General features: G+C 46.7%; 3 protein-coding genes across 3 annotated transcripts; 1 reads left to right on the plus strand and 2 right to left on the minus strand.

Moving 5' to 3' along the window:
• Positions 1 to 939: 939 nt before the first annotated feature.
• On the minus strand, positions 940 to 2,257 carry LOC124669233 (BTB/POZ and MATH domain-containing protein 2-like). Its single transcript, XM_047205892.1, has one exon. The coding sequence runs from the start codon at positions 2,255 to 2,257 to the stop codon at positions 1,109 to 1,111; it is 1,149 nt and encodes a 382-aa protein (XP_047061848.1). The 3' UTR covers positions 940 to 1,108.
• Positions 2,258 to 6,045: 3,788 nt separating this feature from the next.
• LOC124676987 (G patch domain-containing protein 8-like) lies at positions 6,046 to 11,275 on the minus strand. Its single transcript, XM_047212996.1, has 7 exons — positions 11,238 to 11,275; positions 10,961 to 11,162; positions 9,469 to 9,623; positions 9,102 to 9,245; positions 8,841 to 8,950; positions 8,581 to 8,725; positions 6,046 to 6,317 (listed from the first exon to the last, which is right to left on the minus strand). Exons 1-7 carry the CDS (start codon positions 11,238 to 11,240, stop codon positions 6,231 to 6,233), a joined length of 846 nt encoding a protein of 281 aa, XP_047068952.1. The 5' UTR covers positions 11,241 to 11,275; the 3' UTR covers positions 6,046 to 6,230.
• Positions 11,276 to 11,474: 199 nt separating this feature from the next.
• On the plus strand, positions 11,475 to 19,249 carry LOC124675622 (tRNA (adenine(58)-N(1))-methyltransferase non-catalytic subunit trm6-like). Its single transcript, XM_047211688.1, has 13 exons — positions 11,475 to 11,596; positions 11,694 to 11,815; positions 11,898 to 12,006; positions 12,096 to 12,177; positions 12,265 to 12,335; positions 13,339 to 13,380; positions 13,534 to 13,658; positions 14,073 to 14,166; positions 14,564 to 14,817; positions 14,894 to 14,999; positions 15,075 to 15,180; positions 18,064 to 18,150; positions 18,277 to 19,249. Exons 1-13 carry the CDS (start codon positions 11,475 to 11,477, stop codon positions 18,379 to 18,381), a joined length of 1,425 nt encoding a protein of 474 aa, XP_047067644.1. The 3' UTR covers positions 18,382 to 19,249.
• The last annotated feature ends 3,007 nt before the right edge of the window (positions 19,250 to 22,256 follow it).

Genomic DNA, 22,256 nt, shown 5'->3' on the forward strand with positions numbered 1-22,256 from the left:
CAATAAGTTCAGAACCAGCCTCTTCAGACATAGGAATGAAGAAGTGATTAGAATTTTGTTCCCTTTCCGTGTATTGCAGCACTGAGCAGTCCTCATTCAATACAAAGGAATATAGATGAGGAAATACGTCCTTAGGAATAGCACCATCCATCCAACAATCCTTCCACAATAATACAGTATCACCAAGGTTGACTGTACATTTTGTGATTCCTCTGTATATGTCAAATAAACTGCTGACATCTCTCCACCAAAATGAGCCGCACGGTCTCCTGGCCTGAGGAGCACCCTCTGAATAGTATTTTTCCCAAATCAGCATTACCCACGGCACATCCTGCTTATTAAAAAATTTGTGAAGGAATTTTAGAAGCAATCCTTGATTTTGAACCTTTAAATCCATTATGCCCAGACCTCCTTTATTTTTTGGTTGACATACCAAATCCCATGCCGCCAAAGAGTATGTCTTCTCATCTCTATCTTCGGTTTTCCTCCAAAGGCAGTGTCTCCTAGCTCTATCAATGAACTCAATAATTTGCAAGGGGATTTTAAGGACACATAAGGCATAAATAATGAGCGGAGAAAGTGCGGAGTTAATAAAGGTTACTCTGCCACCGTAAGTGAGCCAAATTGCTGTACTAGTCAACCTTCTTTCAACTCTGTCTACAAGAGGCATTAGCTCAGCTACTGTGGGTCTAGTTGTACCAACGGGTAAGCCTAGATAAGTGAATGGCATAGAGCCAACTTGGCATCCAAGAACCTGAGCCAGATCATGAGCTTGAGCATCACTGATATTTAATGGAATCATCTGAGACTTGTGAAAGTTTATTTTTAAACCTGTGCACTGGGCATAAGCCTGAAGAATGGATTGGAGATTACTGAGTTGTGCTCTATTTGCTGGAAGTATGATAATTGTGTCGTCCGCACATATATGCTTACACCTGACATTACCATCGAATTTCATATTTGCCAATATGTTGGATCTTTCTAGTTCAGCAGATAGGCAAACGACATGATGAAAAAATAAAAGACATGCAGACTAGCATCTACCTAGGATCTCATCCCATATATGCATAACAGTGTTACTTCAGGTCTTACAGCCTCATTATATCCTCTATCGCTTCCTCTTATTGTTCTTCTTCTGATTGGACGCAAGCTTGGCAATGAGCTCCTTCAGAAGAGAGGGATAGGTCGTGGTATACTCCCAGCCATCAGTCGCCATTATTTTCTCCAAACATGGGCGAGATTGGACTTGGATAAAATTCAAGCACACCTCCTTCAATCTGCAGCAGTGGTGCTGCTCAGCCAAAGAAAGAGTGGATGCCACCGAGTTCACACTTATGTGCTCGGACAAATGCTTTTCACATAAGAACTTGAGCTGCTGAATATCATATCTGTCTGCTGCTACAAACAACTCTTGCAGCCATTGCAGCCACATTACATCGTTTACCTGTTCCTCCACTTCTTGTCTTTCTTCATTCTCTATGTTGTATTTGTCAGGAAATGAATCTGTGTATATGAAGCTAAGCAAAGCCGCAAACACTCTTGCTTCCATATCTTTGATCCGTATAACAGTAGACGTAGTGCCCTCCGTCATGGGGCCAAAAAGTTGTGCCATGAAGACTTTTGATCGAGCTGCAAGCACACATCGGTGTGCAGCGAAGGTCTCACCGCTGACCTCAAATGTCACATCAGCACCCATCTTATTTTGAAGGAGATTGTTAAAATGATTATGTATGTCAGACAGGGCGCCATCAGCATCCTTGGAAGTGTTGAGATCATTGCAAACCATGATGTCACACCGGATGGTGAAACAATCATCCTTCAGGTAAGCCGATCGTTCAAGGGCATCTCTTCTCATAAATTTGAAGGAGCCCCAAAAACTAGATTCGCTGGAGAAGCTGAATGTTTCAATTGCACGGATGTATATTGGATTTTGATACTCAACCTGGTCAACAAAGCTAAAATCGAACTTGGCCTCCACAGCCTCTTCCATATCGTCGTCGTCACGGCTTAGGACGAGAGAAATGAAGTCGGAAGAACCCGACTCCTCACCGTTAGGACAGTAATAGATGCACCATTTATGGCCTCCTACCACGAAAGGCCCAGACATGATGCTCTTGCCGTTGGGTTTCTCTTGTACGGTTCGTGAGTAGTCGTTGACCACAAGTAGGTGGTACCCGCTGTCAGTGCCGGCATTCACGGCCAAGGTGGTGGAGAGATTTCCATCGGTGATAACGGATACACCAGTGAACGACGGCATGACCAAACCTGCAATCGGATCCAAAATACAGTCACCGTTCACATCCAAAGTTTCGGAGCCGAGATGAATGAGCTAATAAGGTGGCGAACCTGATCGGCTCCTGCCTGCAAACGCACGCTCGAACCGGTGTCCGGACAGAGACAAAGATCCACTCGTTTAAGGTGTCGCCGGGCGCGCGCCGCTTCTCCCAGGAAACAGAGTGCGGCTCGCTGGTCACAAACAGTAACTAGACTGCAGCAGTCTGCGATACTGCCCGGCGAAACCGCTGCATCACCTGAGCAAAAAAGATACAGAAACTGTGCTTAAAAAGAGGTTGCAGAGTTGCATTTGTTTCAGCAAACAAAAAAGATTGCCCCAGTTCATGACGCTGTTAACGATCAGCTGCCCTACTGCTAGCAATGCTAACCTAATCTACCAAACTGGGGTAGTGAACGCGCAGGGGCCCCTTTAAACGTTTACTTGAGTGGACATGGATCGTCTGCAACGCAAAGGAACTTTCCAGCAGACCAAAATATTGTAGTACAGAGAACCAATCTTTCATCAGATGGTGATTTCAATTGGTTGGTTGGGCACAAGAACGAGGAGGGGATCTTCAATCTCCCGCTTGTACAGGCAGGCAGGCAGGCAGACAATGTAACTCCAGTGGTACTACCTCTGTTCCAATGGGATACATAGGAAAAGAAAATGTCGGCAGCTCACCGGGGGAGAGAGCGGCCAGCACGGTGGATGTAGGCTGTGCTCGGGCTGCAGGAGGCTCTCACGGTGGAGAAACTCTTCCGGCCGGAGGAGGTGCACGGGCTGGAGGTGGCGGCGAAGGAGTCGGTGCAGAGGGGCAACAGCTAGCAGTCTTGCAGGCGGCAGCCGAGCTCTTTGCAGGGGAGTCAGGCTGGAGGAGGCAGCGGGGGCGGGCGGCGCGACCTGAGACTGAGAGGCGGCGGCGGCGGGTCGCTGGGAGAGGCGAGCAACGGGGACTTTTCTGTAAGCGGGGAACTTGAATTTTCTTTTTGCCCCTCATTTAGTTTCATCTTTGACGATTTACCCTCCTTAAATAAGATTAAACTTTTGTTTCAAGGATATCATAGGAGAGATAAGCAACGAGCAAACAGGCAACACGATACAAACATACGCCCCACAATTTACAAAACAACTATAAAACTCGCCTTGCTTCAAGGCCGTGCCATGACCAACATAGGGTACTCCATAGGCCGACTTCAACTCCTGGACGGTACAAGGCAACGTGCCGTTTGCCCAGGCATGCCTTAGTGTCGACGAGTGAACGGAAGGACCACACCAGACCGAAGGAGGCGTCTACGAGTAAGTGCCGGCGAGGCGGCGACCATGTACATATCTGCACATTCTCTGAACATTCGAGTCTGGATCCGAAGACCAGATTACATAATTTTTAAATTTGACTATGAAAACTAGCACGCACGTACGTATGTGCGTCCTCTATCCGCAAAATCATTTTTCAAATTTTTTGGAGCATAGAATTACGAATTTTGAGACTACGTACTATTTTCGCCCGTGGCCTGCATCCTAGCCACATCCAGCCTTGAGCCGTGGTTGGGGACAATGGGGAGGCTCGCCGCCCGTCGCCAGCATTCTTTGGCTGATGCCGCACCACCCATGGAAAAAAAAAATTCTCCAAGACCAGTTCATGTGAAACAATCGTTGTCTACGTTTCTGTTTTTGAGGACATGGCGCTTTATTAATTTAGTTTTGGTACTAGATTTCTTAAAGTTGATGTGTTTATGTAATATAAAAATACAATCTTCTAAGTATATCTAAATAGCAATCTCGGGCTACAAAGAATTCTACTGTACGATTTGGTGCAGCCACGTTAATTTGCACGAGCCCTGTTAGCAGCCGGTTCGGGTTCCATTTCCCATCCCTTCCGCATACCGCATTGATTAGCACATGATTCAACTTCCCATTAGAGCAATTACAATAACACTGATTCAGCAGGTTATAAGACTAGTCATAGTGGGGAATAACATAGAGTAGTAACATGATGAATGTTACTACTCCATCTGTCCCAGTTCGCAAGGCAAATTCCTAAAAAATATTTGTCCCAAAATCCCTTACCTCCTAGGCACATTTTGCATTTAATGTGGGAGCAAACTAATTCATTTTTGCATGCAAACACTCCTCTTTTCATCTCCCACCACGCACTAGTACTCCATGCATGTGAAACCACCGCACACTAGTACTCCATGCATATGAAAGGCAAAGCTTTTGCATGTTTTAACGTGCAAATTTAGAGCCAATGAGAATTCACCTTGGGTCAAGATATTTGAAAACTTTGCCTTGCGAACTGGGACGGAGGGAGTACCTTATGTTAGTACCTCCATAGTGGATAGTTACTTATATGTGATGTCATGCATGTTATATTTATTAGATTGTAGATTCATCTTGTCTTGAAAAGTGTGATGTTATGGTAACATAGCTATAGTTACCACCTCACTCTTTTTCTTCATTTATTATCATGCCATGTCACCAAAATGTCTTGAGATGTGTGATGTTACTAGCTATGTTACTCCCACTATAAGGCCGGTCATAGTGGGGAGTAATTTAGACTAGTAACATATACGATGTTACTAGTCTAGGTTACTACCTTCATAGTGGGTAGTAACTTATATGTGATGTCATGCATTGTATCATTTATTATGTTGTAGACTCATTTTTACCTTGGGGTGTGTGATGTTATGGTAACATAGCTAGTTACCACCTCACTCTCTTTCTTCATTTATTAGCATGCCATGTCACCAAAATGCCTTGAGATGTGTGCTGTTACTAGCTATGTTACTCCCACTATAGCACAAGATACTCCATTGCCTCGACTTGAATCTGTATAGCCAGCATAAGACCTGAGTAAATGTCGCATTTTTTTCTTTCTTTCAGTTACGACGTTTTCCACGCCTTATTTCAGTTAAAGTGCCTTCCATGTGTGAGGCCGACCTTCTCCTGGCATTGTGTAGCTGGTAAGATGAATGGTTAGTCCCGATATATATTTCTTGCACTTCTTTCTTCGGACTTTGCTTCTCAGTTCTCACAAGTACTGTCTACGTGAGAAAATGTCTTTTTGTGATTTTGCTACCACTGGTTTGGCTGCAGGTAATGTCAGATATGGGTTGCAGGCACGAGAGCGTAAGATCATCTCGACCCGCGTTTCCAATAGAGCTCCAGCACCCGCGCCAACGCTTCCCAGAAAACATCGTCATGTTATGGAGCTCCATCAAAGCGCCAGCACTTCCGAAAGGATCCCTATGCGAAGGGTTTCGATAGGAGCGCCGGCACCAAATTTCTACTCAAAAGATGCTAACCAACTGCCGTATAGGGGTGTCGGTGTGGGAACAGCATCCCCAAATAGAGGATGTTGTGCTAGCGCTCCCCATACGGCTATGCCAGCGTCCCTGCCGATGCCTATTTGGGGGGTGGAGATGCTCTAACATGTCTGTCTTGTTAAATGTACAGACGGAACTAATATCTGTCCGGCCAGCTGCTCCATCAACAAGCCATTTTTCGCTTTCATCACGCACCTGGCCATCTGTTCTGCTAGCAAAACTTGAGATAACACAGTCGCTTGAAAAATCCAGCTGCGCTTTTCTTAACCAGAATTTCATCATATGCTCAACAGTAACAGGTGCACTGCCAACTCTGAATACCATGTTGTGTTACACACAAGTCCAACAATGACGATACAAGGATGCCCCAGTGGCGTTATCTAATTGCCAGGACTGAATGTACCAAGTGAAAAGTACAAACAGAGTCGCTCTTACAATGTATGCTGATACACGTCTGAAGTTTCTGTCGGTTGATGGGATTGTCGAAGATGCCGCTATCCATGTCTGGTCAAACCAGCGGCATGGGCAAGACATTACATACACTGAATGTTCTCAGGGATAGCTTACAGGAATCTACAAAGCATACATTTCCCCTTGTGTGTGTGTCATCATGGGAGGGCAAATAAAGATTATGCTTCATCGTCGCTGTCATTTCCGAAGACTGAAGGAACTTTCGTGGCGATCTTCTGTTTCTTGCTGACGTTGCCAACAGGAGCCTATAAATTTATAGAAAGGAGGGCTCACTTTAAGAGATAGTGTGGTCTACAGAATTGACAATTAAACAATGCACTGAAAATAATTGGCCATTTGGCGCTAGCATGATACATATACAGTGACTTTAACTGAAGACAACATGTGAACAGCACTAGTAGGAAAAGCCTCATCAGTGGCGCACCAAAAACACATTCTGTGGCGCATGGGTGGTGCGCCACAGAATTCTCGCCACAAAAATAAGGATTCTGTGGCGCACCAGCCAATGCGCCACAGAAAGCTTATTACGTGGCGCACCGGACGGTGGTGCGCCACGAAACAGAAGTCTTATTTCGTGGCGCACCACCGCCGGTGCGCCACAGAATTTTTTTTAAAATTTCAAAAAAAGTGGCGGCCAGATCTAGATCTAGATCTAGATCTGGGGCCGCCGATTTTTTTTTAAAATTTTTCTGCAAGGTCGCCGGAGGTGGGTGGGGTGGGTGGGTGGGTGGAGGATGAGGCCGGCCGGAGGAGGTGGTGGTGGTGGAATAGGAGGTGGAGGTGGAGGTGGTGGTGGTGGTGGTGGTGGTGGTGGTGGTAGAGGAGGAGGAGGAGGAGGTGGTGGTGGTGGTGGTGGTGGTGGTGGTGGTGGTAGAGGAGGAGGAGGAGGAGGAGGAGGTGGTGGTGGTGGTGGTGGTGGTGGTGGTGGAGGAGGTGGTCGCCGGAGGAGGTGTTGGTCGTGGTCGCCGTAGTAGGTCGCCGGAGTAGTTCGTCGGAGTAGTTCGCCGGAGTTGTTGGTCGTCGGAGTTGGTCGCCGGAGTAGGAGAGGAGAGAGGAGAAGTGGAGAAGTGGAGGAGAGGAAGAGAAGAGGAGAGGAGGAGAAGGGGAGAAGTGGAGAAGTAGAGGAGAGGAAGAGAAGAGGAGAGGAGGAGAAGGGGAGAAGTGGAGAATGGGAGAAGGGGAGAAGTGGAGAAATGGAGGAGAGAAGGAGAAGTGGGCGCCAGACATTTCAAATTTCGAACGTTATTTCTGTGGCGCATGGGCACTTGGTGCGCCACAGAATTTTTTTTTCTTTTTTTTTTTTGTATTTTGCAGCAAAAAATCTTTAACTGGCCGTAACTTTTTACTCTTTTCGAATTTTGGGATTCTAAAAATTGTCCAACCGGGCAAGCCCCGGTGAATTCGGATGTAGATTTTTCGTGGGAACATTTTGATATATTATGCGTTTTTTTTTCGAGTTCGTATGCAACCGTGAAATCCAGCTTTGATGATTTTTCCACGCAATTTTGCAAAAAAGTCGAAATTATTGTTTGTTAATTCTCAGTGGTAAAAGATGACATAATACATAGGCATCTTGAAGGGATTTATTTTTTGAAATTTTTATCTATTTTTTTTTTTACAGAGGTTAAAAAGGCGATCCACGGGGGTGGAGTTGCATGGAACTCATGTGCGCCACGTAAATAAGGCTTTCGTGGCGCACCATCCGACGTGCGCCACGGAAAGTCTTAGTTCGGTGGCGCACCGGGAACAATGCGCCTACGTAAAGTCTTAATTCGGTGGCGCACTGGGCCGAGTGCGCCACGGAATGTCTTATTTACGTGGCGCACGTGATCTCGTGCGCCACGTAAATAGTGAAACCAATGATTGGGGTTGGCCCCACCAAATTTCTGTGGCGCATGGATCCCTGGTGCGCCACAAAATTAAGCTATTTCTGTGACGCACCGTGTCTGGTGCGGCACAAAATAACTTTCTGTGGCGCATTTTAAACGGTGCGCCACAGAACTAAGCATCGCCTATAAGGGTTTTCCTACTAGTGCAGTAAGTAAGAGTACAAAAAATTCAGTGAAGTTCAAATCACAAATGCCTGAATGCAAGCAGAAACATTTTTTTATTCATTAGACCATCTGCTCTCTTTAGATCGAGAAAAAAACCTACGCGTATTTGTAGTTGCCAAAATATTCCAAAACAAACATTATGTTCAAAACGAGTACATTGGTGTGTCTGCAAAAAGAAGACAGGGACAAGAGGCTAAAAGGGTGACTATTTGAGCAATGGATTTCTTATTTCTTTTTTGTACAGAAAAAACTGTATATATTTGCATGCAATTTTCAAGAGTCCTCATACTATTTGTGACATGTGCATGTGGTATATTTTCGGGATTTTTCGCATTGTGAAAAATGTTGTTTCTGAAGCAGGAGCACATGTTCAAGCTCAGCTTAGAGTTATCAGAATGCAAGCACAATTATATTTACTTCCATAAAGCGCCATATCAGTTGAAATAAAGCTCACCTTCGAAGGGGCCATTTTGGAGAAGCCAAACTTCAACGTTTGACGCTGATCCTGATTGCCAGCGGCAGGCTTTGACGTGGCTTTCTCTCCCGAGATCTCTGGCTGTTCTTGCTTCAGTTGCTGCTGCTTTCTATGAGCATCTGCCCTGGAGTTTAATCAAGGAAAATATTACCAATTTTGATAAACATTCAATGCATTCCTAAGAAAAACTAGCACCATCATCATGTTTTTTTTATAAAGATTAAGTATGGAGTAGTTACAGCTGGGCAAATTTGGCCATTTCCTTCTCTTCTCGCTGTTGCTCACGTTTCTGCCTGTCATCACGGTTGCTGTTGCTGCTGTTCTGCATTTCTTTCATTTCCTTAAATCTCTGCACAACCAGAATGATAGAAAGTGTTAGATGGAAAGTGATACATAAGGATGAGAGACAAAGATGCACATGCAGCATAAAAATCAAATTATTCACAACTTAAAGATCAGTTAAAGATAGATTCAATGACCTATTGTATACAATGCATTACCTTCCGATGATTATGGTCATATGAGCTAAGATGACTCTCAAATTCATATGCCAGCTTGTACTGCTTATTACAGAGGCTGCAAAAGAAGGTCTTCTGTATCTCCTTAACCTCACTGCGGATTTTCTGCTCACGTTCTGCTGTGACCTGGATTGTCATGATTTGCACCAAGCAGGAAAAAAGAAACCACCAAATAAAAAGTGCACAAGAAGCTCAAAATTTATGAGGGTTGATGCTAGGAACTCCATATCCAAATGGCACACCAGCTTAGGTGGTATGTAGTGCCGATCAATTTTCACAGCTGAAGCACCAAGCCAGAAGAATCTCAACATAAAATACAGAAATCAGCACTCAGTGTATGATTGCGCACCTCGCGTTTCTTAACATGCTCTTCAGTCTCCTCAAGTTCAATGTTTAATCTCTTTCTCTGAACATTGTCCTCCGATGTGAAGAAGTCATCCTGCTCTTGCTTCCCCACTCCTAATTTTGCATCCCGGATACCAGCTTTTATGGGCTCGAGTATACCTGCATCAGAACAAGGAAATGTATCCTTGAGGCGCAGGAACTAGAACACAATGCTAGATTGCAAACCTTCTATGGAAGGTCATGGAGAAAGAATAAAGTATCATCTGAGATGTGAACAGAAGACAGAAAATCCTCCATGTTTCAGTCATATAAAGTACCAGATATGCTCTGGTCACTTATGTTGACAAGCAAGCTACTGCAGATTAATCCTCTTGGATTTTTATAGAGTAGAACAGTTGTGTGCTGGAGTGGCGGTGGCATATTTATATCCCTCAGAGCATTAAAAGAGTCAGAGACTAAATTGTGACGGGAGCTTCTGGCATTACAGGTTGCTTTTATTTGTCCACAGCACTCCAAACTTAGTCCAGGCAGCTCTCAAACAGGGAAACTGACTTGTATGGCAGCAGTATGGACACTATTGCATTGGCGAATGATAACCCATTTGTCCAAACACAAAACTATTCGCGCTTAACTTGCCTAAATGGTAGTCAGCGAGCTAACAAAACCAGCACAATCGCCATTATTATGATATATAATTCCTGCAGCTGCGACAATAACAACAACCTCTGTTATGTCTTGAGCTACTGTTTCTGCTAATTATGTCATCACTATGACTAACCGACGATGAGTTTGAGAATGATGTCGATGTAGTTTGAAATTAGAACGATTGAGCAGCACAGAAGCACAGTTGTAACAACTGGGCCAATTGGTAGGACAAGGAAGCGACAAGTGAACTAAAGCAAGCACGCTGATGCTCGAGAAGTGTAGCAAGCAGATAGGGCACAAGATTAAAATTCATGAAACCCACAAGAAACTAACATGGTGCTCTGAATAAACAAACAGAACCAGCAGAACTGAACTTATGCTATTGGGTCCTGTAGCTGAGACAACATGAACACGGACTGTTTCTACTAATTACTATGCCATTCCAACTAGTAATTAAATGGTGAGTTTGAATACGACGACAACACAGCTTGAAACAATGGTGATCGACGAGCAGGAAACCAGATGTTCCTTTGCATCGCTGGAACAAGTTTGTAACAACTATGCCAATTGCCAAGACAAGGAACCGACAAATTATAACCGAACCAAAGCATGATGACGCTCTCGAGGAGTGTGGTCTAGCAGAACAGACGAGTTGGACAACGATGACTAGGACACAGTTTGAAGCAAGGATGATTAGCCAGCACAGAACCAGGGGTTCTTCCATGATGCGGACCGACCAATTGAGCCAGTTGCTAAGACAAGTAAGGAACCAATAATAAATCAACTAAGCCGAAGCATAGTGATGCTCGAGTAGTGTGTGTGGTGTAGAAGAGAGGGTTGGAGCAGCGAACCTTGCTCGTTCTTGCCGAGCCCCTTGCCCTTCCACCCCATCTTCTGCATGAGCTTGAAGCCGACGTTGGAGGAGCTGAGCTGCGTGTCGACGGACGCCTGCTCCAGCCCCTCCGTGTCCAGGTTCTCCACCGGCCGGTGGCTCCTCGGCAGCCGGAACTCCTCGTCATCGTCCTCCTCCGCTTCCCTCCTGCCGCGCTTCTCCTGAGCACAAAGCACCGCGCGCGCGTCAGGTGGATCCGGAGCACCAATCATCTAGGAAGGTCGTAGTCTACTCACCATGGCTGCGGAGCGAGGGGCACTAGGGTTTCGCCGGAGCCGGAGCCGACGGCGACGAATCGGAGATTTGGTTTGGGTTCTCGACGATGGGCTCGGCTTACTGGCACCGCTGATGGGCCGAGGCCCGTTACGGCCCATCGTTGTATCCGAAACCGGCCCAGACTCGAATTGCTTTAGGCAACCGGCCCGCACCTTAAACCCCGTCTGCCTCTGTCCGTCTCTCCCTCCCAAGCTCCAATGGCGCCGCCGGCGACGCCGCCGACGCCGGTGATACCGCGGGAGGCGTGGGAGGGCTGCAGCGTCCTCCTCGACATCAACGACGGCGACCGCCTCGCCTTCTTCCGCCTCACCCCCGGCGCGTCCGTACCCTCTCCCTCCCCCTCCTTATCTTTTTGCTCCAAAACCCTAGCTGGCGCCGTCGGGCTAACATCTTTTTGTTTGTGTGTGCTGGCGCAGGACGGTGAAGATAGGGGACAAGAGCTGCTCGCTGCAGCCGCTCGTGGGCCGCCCCTTCGGCTCCCTCTTCCGCGTCGGGCCCGCCGGCCTCGTCCCCTGCGCCGCCGAGGCGCCGTCTCAAGGCAAGGATGCTTCTTCTTTCTTTCCAATTCATGCCTTTACTCACCAAGATATGTTTAGTAACAATGGCTCGCATTGGTATAGATGATGGTGCTAATGGCCAAGCTCCGGTTGAGACCAGGGACAATAGGTCCCTGGTCGATAACAACACGGCGCAGACGTTGTCGAGCGAGGACATCGAGGCGATGAAGAGGTGACGACTCGACAGTCTTTCGATTGCTCTTTTTTCCGTAGGTGGTGCTCTCTGTTTTAATAAGATGTGATGTTACGTGATTCAAATAGGGAGGGTGCGAGCGGCGACACCATCGTGGAAGCCTTGATAGCAAACAGCTCCACATTTGGGAACAAGACGGTGTTCTCACAAGTTAGTATAACTTAAATTGTCTAGTCGGTTCCGCACTGTTTTGAAGGACACTGAGGGCTGATTTAAATTCAATCCTTTTGACTGCAGGAGAAATACAAACTGAAGAAACAGAAGAAATACGCACCTAAAGTGCTTCTGCGGCGCCCCTCCACCCGAAGGTATCGCATGCCACTTCATTTGCAGTAGCAGTAGCAGTAGCAACATAAAGAGACATGTTGTTTGAAAGCGTATACCATCAAATTTTGTGGTACTGTATGAGTATGGCTACCGCATATGCAACTCTATGTACTTGTACAAAGATATATCTTCTGATTGGTCCTTTGTAGTGAACCGGTATCTTATGAACTGAAGTTTGAAAACTCCCATAGAGTACGAATGTTTAGGACCAGTAGGAAAACAATCAAAGCTTTATTTATAACTTGGCTTCAACAATTGATGAAGGCTGTTGCTTTCTATTTCCACACACTGCCACCATCTCTCTATGCTGGCAATCTAGTCTGTTGTGCCTAAACTTCCATAGCCCAACTTACCTTAGGTCACACCAACTTCTACTGGATTTTACTGGATAGTGTGCTACAACTTGCAAATTCTACGTCTTTTAATACTTGCCTACTTTATGTATCTTCAATAGAGGCACCAACAGAAGGATTATATATGCTATCATCATTCATCAATACAACCATTTGTATGTCTTTTTAAACCTGAAGATGACATGAAACATGATGAATCAAGATATAAAGTGGGCAGAGAGGGAAAACAAGGAGAATAAAGTGAAATATTTTTTAACCTAAGGCCCCCTATTTATTTAAGAAGTAACGGTATAGGTTGGTTGACATGAAATAAATTGTGGCAGCATAAAAGGTTGCATTGCAAATTAAATTGTTAGGTTGGTCGTGTGGGGTTGGAGGTTGGAATTTTTCTCTGAATAGAACATATCACTTCTCCAGCATTTGGTTTGAAAGCTTACCACATGAACTGGATTTAACTTATTCAGAAAGCTGGCATAATTTTAAATAAATTCTTTTGTAGCATGTATTTGTGAAGTGTGTGACGCTTGGAAAAACTACTATTGCCCTTTTCTATGGAGTTCATTATAAATAGCATGTAATATCTAGAAGGTGTGTAAAAGTATCTAATATTTTTGCTCCTTTTATACTGCAGCATTTGTGAGACATATTTCAAGAAGTACCCTGCTCGGATAGGGTAAACTATTTTCCTTTCATTACTAGCTAGTGCCAAATAATCTTTTCCTTCTCACTATTATATTTAATTTCTGGATTTGGTTGCATATATACAATGCCAAGTGTATATATAGCTTAGCACTTTACTTTATGCTGTCTTTTCTTTGTTCCCCAGGTTTATGCGAGTTGATACACTCTCTCTTATGTTGTCGATGGCCAATGTTGGTGCATATTCAGATGTGCTTGTGGTTGACATGGTTGGAGGTTTAGTTGCTGGAGCTGTAGCCGAACGCTTAGGAGGTATGTTCAGCTTTTCTTTTGTGTTACTGGTCGATATTTTGTACTCCAAAAAGTAGTATTAAATTAAGCTATCCAGTTGAATGGAATTTTGTTGTATACAGATTGTGCCCCATTTATCTTTTTCAAAATACACTATTTCAACCTAGCTGTTAACAACTTACGCTGCTTGAAGGTTATATTTCTCAGTTTTTTACTTGGCATGTGCAATAGAAATGTTGTTGCATGTAAATACTATCACAAGTTAGCACATCCACTAAATATGAAAGCTATGGGGACCTGACTCCGCCAAATTGAGGTGTTCATTAATACTTGTTAATGTTAAAGTTAGAGCTGATTTTCGTGTGTATTTTGCATCACAATTTAATGCATATGTTAGTTACAATTATTAATGATTTTCTCTGTTATCTATTATAGGTACAGGATATGTATGTAGCACATATCTTGGATCAGCGTCCAGCTCCATAGACATTATAAGAATGTATAATTTGAGCGGCGACATGACCAGCAGGTAAATCCCTTTTTTAGCACTATATTGTTTCACATTTAAGGAGGTAATTTTTAGAGAACCTTTAGAATACAAGCATAATGTGAAAGACTGCATTTTACCATGTAAGCTGTAAAATAAGATATTTTGCCAAGTGTGTAGTTTCTGCACAAATTCTATCACTCATTGGGAGAATACATTATTTAGAATTTCAGGAATTATGCAGGTAGCTCTTATCTTTTTTGTATTCTCTCAATTGAAATTCTAGCATGGTTCAATTTGCTTTTATCACTATACAAATAGAATTCAGAATGAAGTGGTTGACATCACAACTGAAGTGCAAAATATCTGGCATTTCACTATTATATTTCACGTTATGCTCAAGAGTTGAATTTATAATTATCATAAACATGCTATTCAGGATTTTCCAGGCACGACTTGGCGACATCTGCTCCTTGCAAAATTCTGGCGATGCCCCTTCTGCTATCCTTGATAGTATTCAAGGTGAGGTGGTCGAACCTGGTGCAGTACCAGATGAGAGTACTCTAGCACAACCAGTTGATACAGCACTGTCTGATGAGAACGCGCAGTCAACGGCAGCACAGCCAATTGATATAGAAGTCGCTGAGCCTGCAATGGATGAGCATCTTAATCGAGGTGACAATTCCTTGTTAGGTAAGCAATTGATCAAGCTAATACTAAGAACTTTTTTAAAAATACAATATCCTCTTCATGCTATGTTGATCTGTAGATTGCAAAGGAAGTAATGGCACTTCAATAGCTCCCAAATCACTTAGAGCAGGAAAAGCACCATCACCAGAGAGGATGAAATATTGGAAAGAACATGGGTTTAGCAGGTACATAAGATATAGAAGACAACTTCAGTAGTCAACTAGTTATTCCATTAACGCATGGGGTTTTATGTTATGCAGTTTGATTGTTGCTGCTCCTGGGCATGAAGTAGAAAGTTTGGTTGCTGATTTGCTTCCACTGTTGTCCTATTCGGCTCCTTTTGCTATCTACCACCAACATCTTCAGGTAAATCATTCTTTACACTGACAGAAGCATGCCAGTTCTTCCTTTCATTTAACACCCAAAATTTTGTAATTTTGTATCAGAAGAGAAATGGTAAGAAGGCACCAAAATTTACAAAAACTACGAATGGAGCCAAAGAAAACACAGAGCTAGCCTAAACAACCAAAACAGAACTAACCTACAAAGCTGAAACAAACAAACAAAGCATAAGCTAGAAGTTTTGAGTGCTGCTGCAGCCTCTTCAAAACCTTGGACCAGGAGTTACGATGTCATTTCAGAGATTCTGGCAGTTTTGGTGCATCACATTGAACACACAGATTCTGGCAGTTTTGGTGCATCGCATCAAACACACAGGAGTTGCGATGTTGCCAAATATGCCAGCATGAGGGTGATGAGTGAGTGAAACGCTTTGGCCTTGGCTCCCATTTTGCTTAGCGCCAGTGTCCAGCCACCAGAGTAGTCCTGGGAGATGATTGGCTGTGCATCATACTCGCTACTCGGGCAGGACCTGAAACCAAATCTGACGGGTCAAGACACATGCTGGTCACAGAGAGGGCAATCCAGCAGGTGCTGCAGACCTCAGGCGCCAACCTATGTGCCATCGAGCAACGATTTACCAAGGCCAGCAAAGAAAATATTTTTTTCATTTCAAAAGCGCCACAGTCCAGGTTCTGTCCCCAGAGCGTTGGCTTTACCGTTCTAGCAAAAACTTCTCGTATGCTGATCGTGCCATCTACTTCCAAGGATAAGTCCAGCGCCACACGAACTTGTCCTCGGTTCCCTCAGTCAATTGGATTTGATTGATGATATCTGCCAAGTTGAGAATCTCCAAGATACCTTGGATATTCAGGGTAGTGCTGCGGTGGTTCCAGTGACCCTGCTCCACCACTGCGCGGACAGCAAGACTGCCGTGCATGTCCCAACCACTGCCAGAACTGTTGGCATCAACTCTGGCATTGAGTGCCCCTCAATCCATCTGGTCAACCAGAAATTGGTGGCCTGCCACCAATGATTAGTACCTTTGAGTAGTCATGGAGCATCGCCCAGATGACACCGATGATCTGCGCCTTAGAGCATCTCCAGTCGCACCCCCCAAACCGTCCTCCAAACGCTGCCGGATCAAGCGTTTGGGGGACGTGTTTCGTTCGTGCCGCGTTTGGGGGATGTCGCTCCCCAACCGCGTCCCTCAAACGCCCGCCCCCCCCCCCAAAACTTTAAAACACTGTATTTTTATTTTAATTGATAGAAGAAAACTTTGTACTAATATTGCTGTACTAATATTCAAATCGGTGCAACATAAACAAATTACATATAAAAACTTCGAAAAAACTTAATCAAATTACATATAAATTTTCAAATTACATATAAATTTTTTGATGGCCCCGCCCCGTCGTCCTCATGGTGGCGCTTCCTGCTCGTCACCTCTTCCGAAGAGGCGGTGTCGGTTGACGCGTCGGAGGAACTTTTGTCCTCCTCATCGTCGACGGTGCTCGCCGGCTGCGCCTTCGCCTTCGCCTTAGCCTTGGCCTTGGCCTTCGCTTTCGCGTCCGCCTCCGCCTTCACCCGGGCCGCCGCCGTCGCCTCCGCAGACCCTTCCTCCTCTGCCTCCTCCTCCACGGCCTCCCATTCCTCCGCGCTGTCCAGCAGCGGCGGGGAATCATCGCCGTTGCTGGGCGTCGCGACTCTGTCTCACCAATGGCGCCATCCTGGAGACTTGCCGTCACTGTCGATGTCTGATGGAAGTTGAAAGAGGTCGCTCATCGTAAGAGGTTTGGATGAATGGCGGCCGGTTGTAGATCCAAACGCGCCTATGTACGGGTCTTATTGAGCACGGATAAACGGCGGCGCAGAAGTCAAAGAGAGCGGCGGTTGCTCTTCCGCGGAGTTCGCGCCAGCGGTTCGCGCGTCGGGTCGACGCGGTTGCCAATGCGACGGTTCCCCTTCCCGGCAACTGCACCGTCGCTACGTAGGCAGCGGTTGAGCGTCCGAGCCGCTGACGCGTCGGGCCCGCGCCTACTCGCCTCTCATTTCGTTGTGTTTGGCTTGCCCGGAGCGTCCCCTGTCTAGAGGGGATGGGCTCGGGGCGCCGGACACCGTATTGGGCCGCGCCGGACAAAAAGGGCCTTTGGGGCGCGCGGCTGGGAACAATTTTTTGTCCGGCGCGCCCCAAATCCCTTTAGGGGACGGTTTGGGGGACGCGACTGGAGATGCTCTTAGTCTTGGATGGCTCGACTCAACTGGAAGGCCATATTATCAAGAGAGACCAGCTAGTGTTCTGCAGATCTCTAATGCCCAGACTACCAAACTCCACAAGCATACACACCATGGCACTGCGCACCTTCTCGCTCCACTTCTAAAAGAAAACCATGGCGAACCGTAGAATCGAGCATGGGGGACAGAAGGGTGGGGGTGGTGGGGCGCTGCCCCAAACCTCTGTGGTACAACCTTTTGCTGCCATGTTCACAGTTTACCTCGTATGCCAACTCTTAGTTGAGCTCTCAGCCATATAAAAACTCACCCAGCTGGCCACCCTGGCCCACACGAACGCACTCTACCAATGACATGCCCAGGGCAGAACCCTGTGTGACACTCCTCCCAGAATGATCTTCAGTGCGAACATAATTAGCCAGGCGATACCTAGGAAATTGAAGGCTAATCCAAATTCCTGGTCTTCTGAGCTTTCAAACAGGGAGAAACATTAACTTTTAATTACATCCTCAATACTCCTCTGTTCCACCAAAAGTTGCCAGTTATTAAATGTTGCTCCTGAATATATTAGCTTATGTGGTAATTTGACATCGTACTTGTTTCATCCTTATTTCTGTTTGCTCCTCTGTAAAATGTGGTTAATTTTCCTGTTACTTATCTTCTGGTATCTGCATGCAGCCTCTCGCAACATGCATGCACAGCTTGCAAGTGTCGAAAATGGCTATTGGGTTACAGATTATTGAACCCTGGCTTCGAGAATATCAGGTCAGTACATCAGTAACCGGAATAATTCTAACTTTTGAGTTTTGACTGGCTTTTTGCAAGTAAAACATCAACAGCATTGGAATGAATAACCTGTAATTTCCTTTTACATCCATTGTCTTGATGCAGGTCCTTCCATCACGCACCCACCCACACATGCAGATGAATGCATTCGGTGGGTATATTTTGAGTGGCATCCGGATACATAGCCCTGACCCATGCAATGGGGAGTAAGCGGCGGGTGCCAATCAATAAAGGTGCGCTCCTGTCCAATAGGGAAAATGAGCGCCCTATCGACATGATATGGTGGACCAGAGAAGTCCACTGGCATGGTGAATCTAATTGATCTGATAGCGGAGAAAAACTAAAGTGCGAGAAGGGCCACTTGAGCAATTGCTGCTTGGTGGATACATAAGGAAATGTTTCAGTTGTATTGTTTTATGCTGTAATCTGTAACGGACCAAAGTTTGTTTGTTTGCCTTTTGGTATTTGATCTGCGCAGTTGTAGGGAGATGTCGCTATTGTTGTGTCAGTATGGTCTGCTCTTGGCATGTGGGTTTCGATGTGTACCTTGTAGCATGTTCAGAAACCATGGGATCCGTCTGACATTGGATGGGTCAAGCTAAATGTGGATTGGTCTTTGTTCATGCTGTCGAATGGAATGACTGGTACTGGGAATCTGGGACGGTGTTGTGCAAGCACGGGTGAAATCATTTTGTTTGTGTGCTGATCACCGCAATGCTGTGGGAGTACACTGCAGCCTGGCGTTCTGTTTGCGCTGCAATTGTCTGATCGTCTCATTATTTTGGAATCAGATTGCGCTGAAGCTTTACAGAATTACACTGGCATTATGAGCAGATATAATGTTGTTCTCTATGCAGTGTTGTCGGAAAAAAGTGCCAGCTATCTTTACGGGAGATTGGGAGGTTATGTGTGTGAAGCTGTGTTATGTCATTATGGGTTGGGGCTACTACGACAAGATTTTCCCGGTGTCAATGTGAGGAGGGGTGATGATGGCGGTGCGCCTTTAGAGCTAAGCGGACAAGCGGTCCAAGAACATGTTTGTGAATTTTATTACTTCTGAAATTCCTTGTACTGCTCTGAGGATTATGAATATATCAATGTACTTTTCACACTTTTCACACACAAAAAAGTGTGTGAAACTCTGATGTCATTAGTTGAGGCACAGAAGACTACAAGCGATGACTACGATTTGGTTAGGGTCTTGTCCAGGTTGAGCTTGAAGTTGTCCGGATGACGGATTTTAACTCTTCACATGGTAAGGCCAGTGGACACCTAACAGGCAAACCATATATAAAACAGATAGATATAACTTAAATAAAAGCAAAAGATAGCTAAAAATCCAAATTTAGTGCAACAAGATTGTTTAAAATCGGCCTTGCTATAGCGTACACAAAGTCTATGGCGTATCTGGTATGTGCATAACGAGATTACTCACAAATAACATGTACTAGCGGTCGAAGGGTCTAGGCGATTCCTGATAAGCTACCTGGAGTCACTAGTACTCATCAAGCAACACCCTAAGAAGGATCCGGAGAAAGGGAAGATGGTCGTCTCCCATGAGGCGGGGTTCAAGCGAGATAAGCCGGCATCTCATGGCTGCCAGAAAATCTGTAAGAAGTGGATGCCACCTATGCAGGGTGTGGTTAAGTTAAATGTTTATGGATCCTAGTCCTCACACGGTACGACTGGGGCAGGAATGGTGGTCAGGTATCACACAAGTTGTAGAAAGATAGAGAGGGAGAGAGATATGCGGAATATGTTGGATGTATTATTGAGCCTCATGGGTGAGTATATATAGGCGTACAGGGATCATCTTGGAGTGCAAGACAAGACACGAGATCTATCGCTATCCTAGATTACCTAAACCGTATATATACTCTAACACTCCCCCGCGCGGGAGCGTCGTGAACAACATGAACGACGTGGACGGTCAGACTGGAGATAAACCGAAGTGGACCCTGACACTCCCCCGCAGTCGTAGCGGGAGCGTCGTGGACGGTGTCGCGTCGCGGATGCTTGGACTGTAGAAGAAGCTGATGTGCTCATGCGAGGTGATAGCCCTTTGTGCCGATGTCGAGGTAGCCGAGAGCGTGTGGGTCCTGGAACTTTGGTCGGGGTAGCCGTGCGAGGGGGGCGCCATGGTCGATGTCGTGGTCGGGTGCCGATGTCGAGGTAGCCGCACATGAAGCCGCAAGCGCGTAGTGCACGAGGAGAGTGACGGAGACGCGTCGAGGCAATCGTGGAGATGGTCGATGCCGAAGTCGATGCAGTCTGAGCCATCGAGGACGAGGTTCTCCCCTAGTTTTGCTAGAACTAGGCGCACGTCGGGGACGAAGGCATACTCCGGTTTTGCCAGAACCGAGTACGCAAGACGAAGTCGGCGATGCGGTCGAGGCAGTCATAGAAGAGTCGATGCCGATGAAGACATTGTCGAAGCCGATGAGGACGAGGCGCCGGTCCGAGCTTGCCAGGCCCGGGGATGCGTCGGGGATGAAGGCACGTACCGGTGTTGCCAATACCGGGCGTGTGAGGCAGGGACCATCATGGACCATGCGCCAGTGTCAGGGGGACCAGCAGAGGAGGTATCCAGAGCGGTGGCGAGACGCAGAGCGGCGAAGAGGGAGAGGTGCCGATGCAGTCCGCGGTTGTTGGAGTAGACGAAGTAGTCGGGGATGAGACGATGACGCTGGCGACGAGGTCGTGGTGGACGGAGACGTAGAAGGCGACAAAAGCAGCGGCGGCCAGGAGTGGCCATGCTGGATGCCTAGACTGTAGAGGTGGTCGGCGAGGCCTGCGACGATCAGAGGTGGTCATGCAGGTTACTTGTGGAGGTGCGGCGGCGGTACTCGAAGTACGCGAGGAAGAACCCGGCGGCGTGACGAAGACCATGCGTGGACGGAGGCGACCCGCGCCGAAGGGGCAGCGCTGTGGTGGCCTCGGACGTTGGTGCGCGGGGGGCGGCGAAGATGACTGCATGCGGCGACACCACGACCCGAGGGGGCGGCGTAGCTGTAGGGCGCGAGTCGGTGCAGCGGCAGGAGACCACCAGAGACGTACACGCCTCGGAAGACGCGTCGGAGGCCGGTAGCGTGGACCAAAGGCGGCGGCGCTGCGGCCCGAAGAGGCGACACAACGGCAACCCGGTGCTTGATCGGTGGTAGGCGCGTGCTCGGGGACGTGCTTGGCGTAGACGTGTGCAGGTCGGTTGATCAGACCGACGGCGGCGCTACACGTGCCATGGCATGGACTACGCGCTGCAGATCGAAGTCGTTGGCAACGTTGTCGGTGATGTCCTGGTCGCTGACGGCGAAGACGAACCGGCAACTATGATGCACGTAGGGGGCGCCCCGTGTGCGGCGCGTGAGGCTGTGTCGTGCGGTTGATGGCCGGTGCAGGTCGATGCCGTTGTCGGAGTAGAGGTGCAAGTGGACGACGGCGATGGGCGACTCAATCCGATCTATGATCTGTAAACCAAAAAAGAAAAACGGCGATCGAGCGACCGGCGGAGCAAAAAGAAAATCAATCTACGAATTGGAAAAAAAAGACTAGAGGGCAGCGGATCAACGGATCGGCGGACGAGCCCTCATACGGTTTGCGCGGCCCCGGAGTAGATCAATCTCCCCAGGGGCGGCACGGTGCGGATGTGCGGCGGCGGCTAGGTCAAGATCCTCTGATACCATGTTGAACGATAGAGAGATATGCAGAATATGTTGGATGTATTATTGAGCCTCATGAGCGAGTATATATAGACGTACATGGATCATCTTGGAGTGCAAGACAAGACACGAGATCTATCTCTATTCTAGATTACGTAAACCGTATATATACTCTAACACAAGTGAAGTTCTTGTAGGCAACTTTATGCGTGCTAGGATGCTACTGAGGCACAACTATCGGCGAAGGAGGAAGGCATGAAGCTCGCTCTACTTTGGACGAGCCTGCCGGTTATTGTCGAAACCGACTATGTTTTAGCGCTGGAGCTAATAAAGGGAACTGCACCGAATATATCTGTGTACGCCTTTCAAGTGTTAAGGTTTAGAGATATGTTTAGGGATAGAGAGTGCAAGTGTGCGAAAATAGACCGA

Source organism: Lolium rigidum, chromosome 7 (assembly GCF_022539505.1).
Source record: "Lolium rigidum isolate FL_2022 chromosome 7, APGP_CSIRO_Lrig_0.1, whole genome shotgun sequence".
Taxonomy (NCBI): Eukaryota; Viridiplantae; Streptophyta; class Magnoliopsida; order Poales; family Poaceae; genus Lolium; species Lolium rigidum.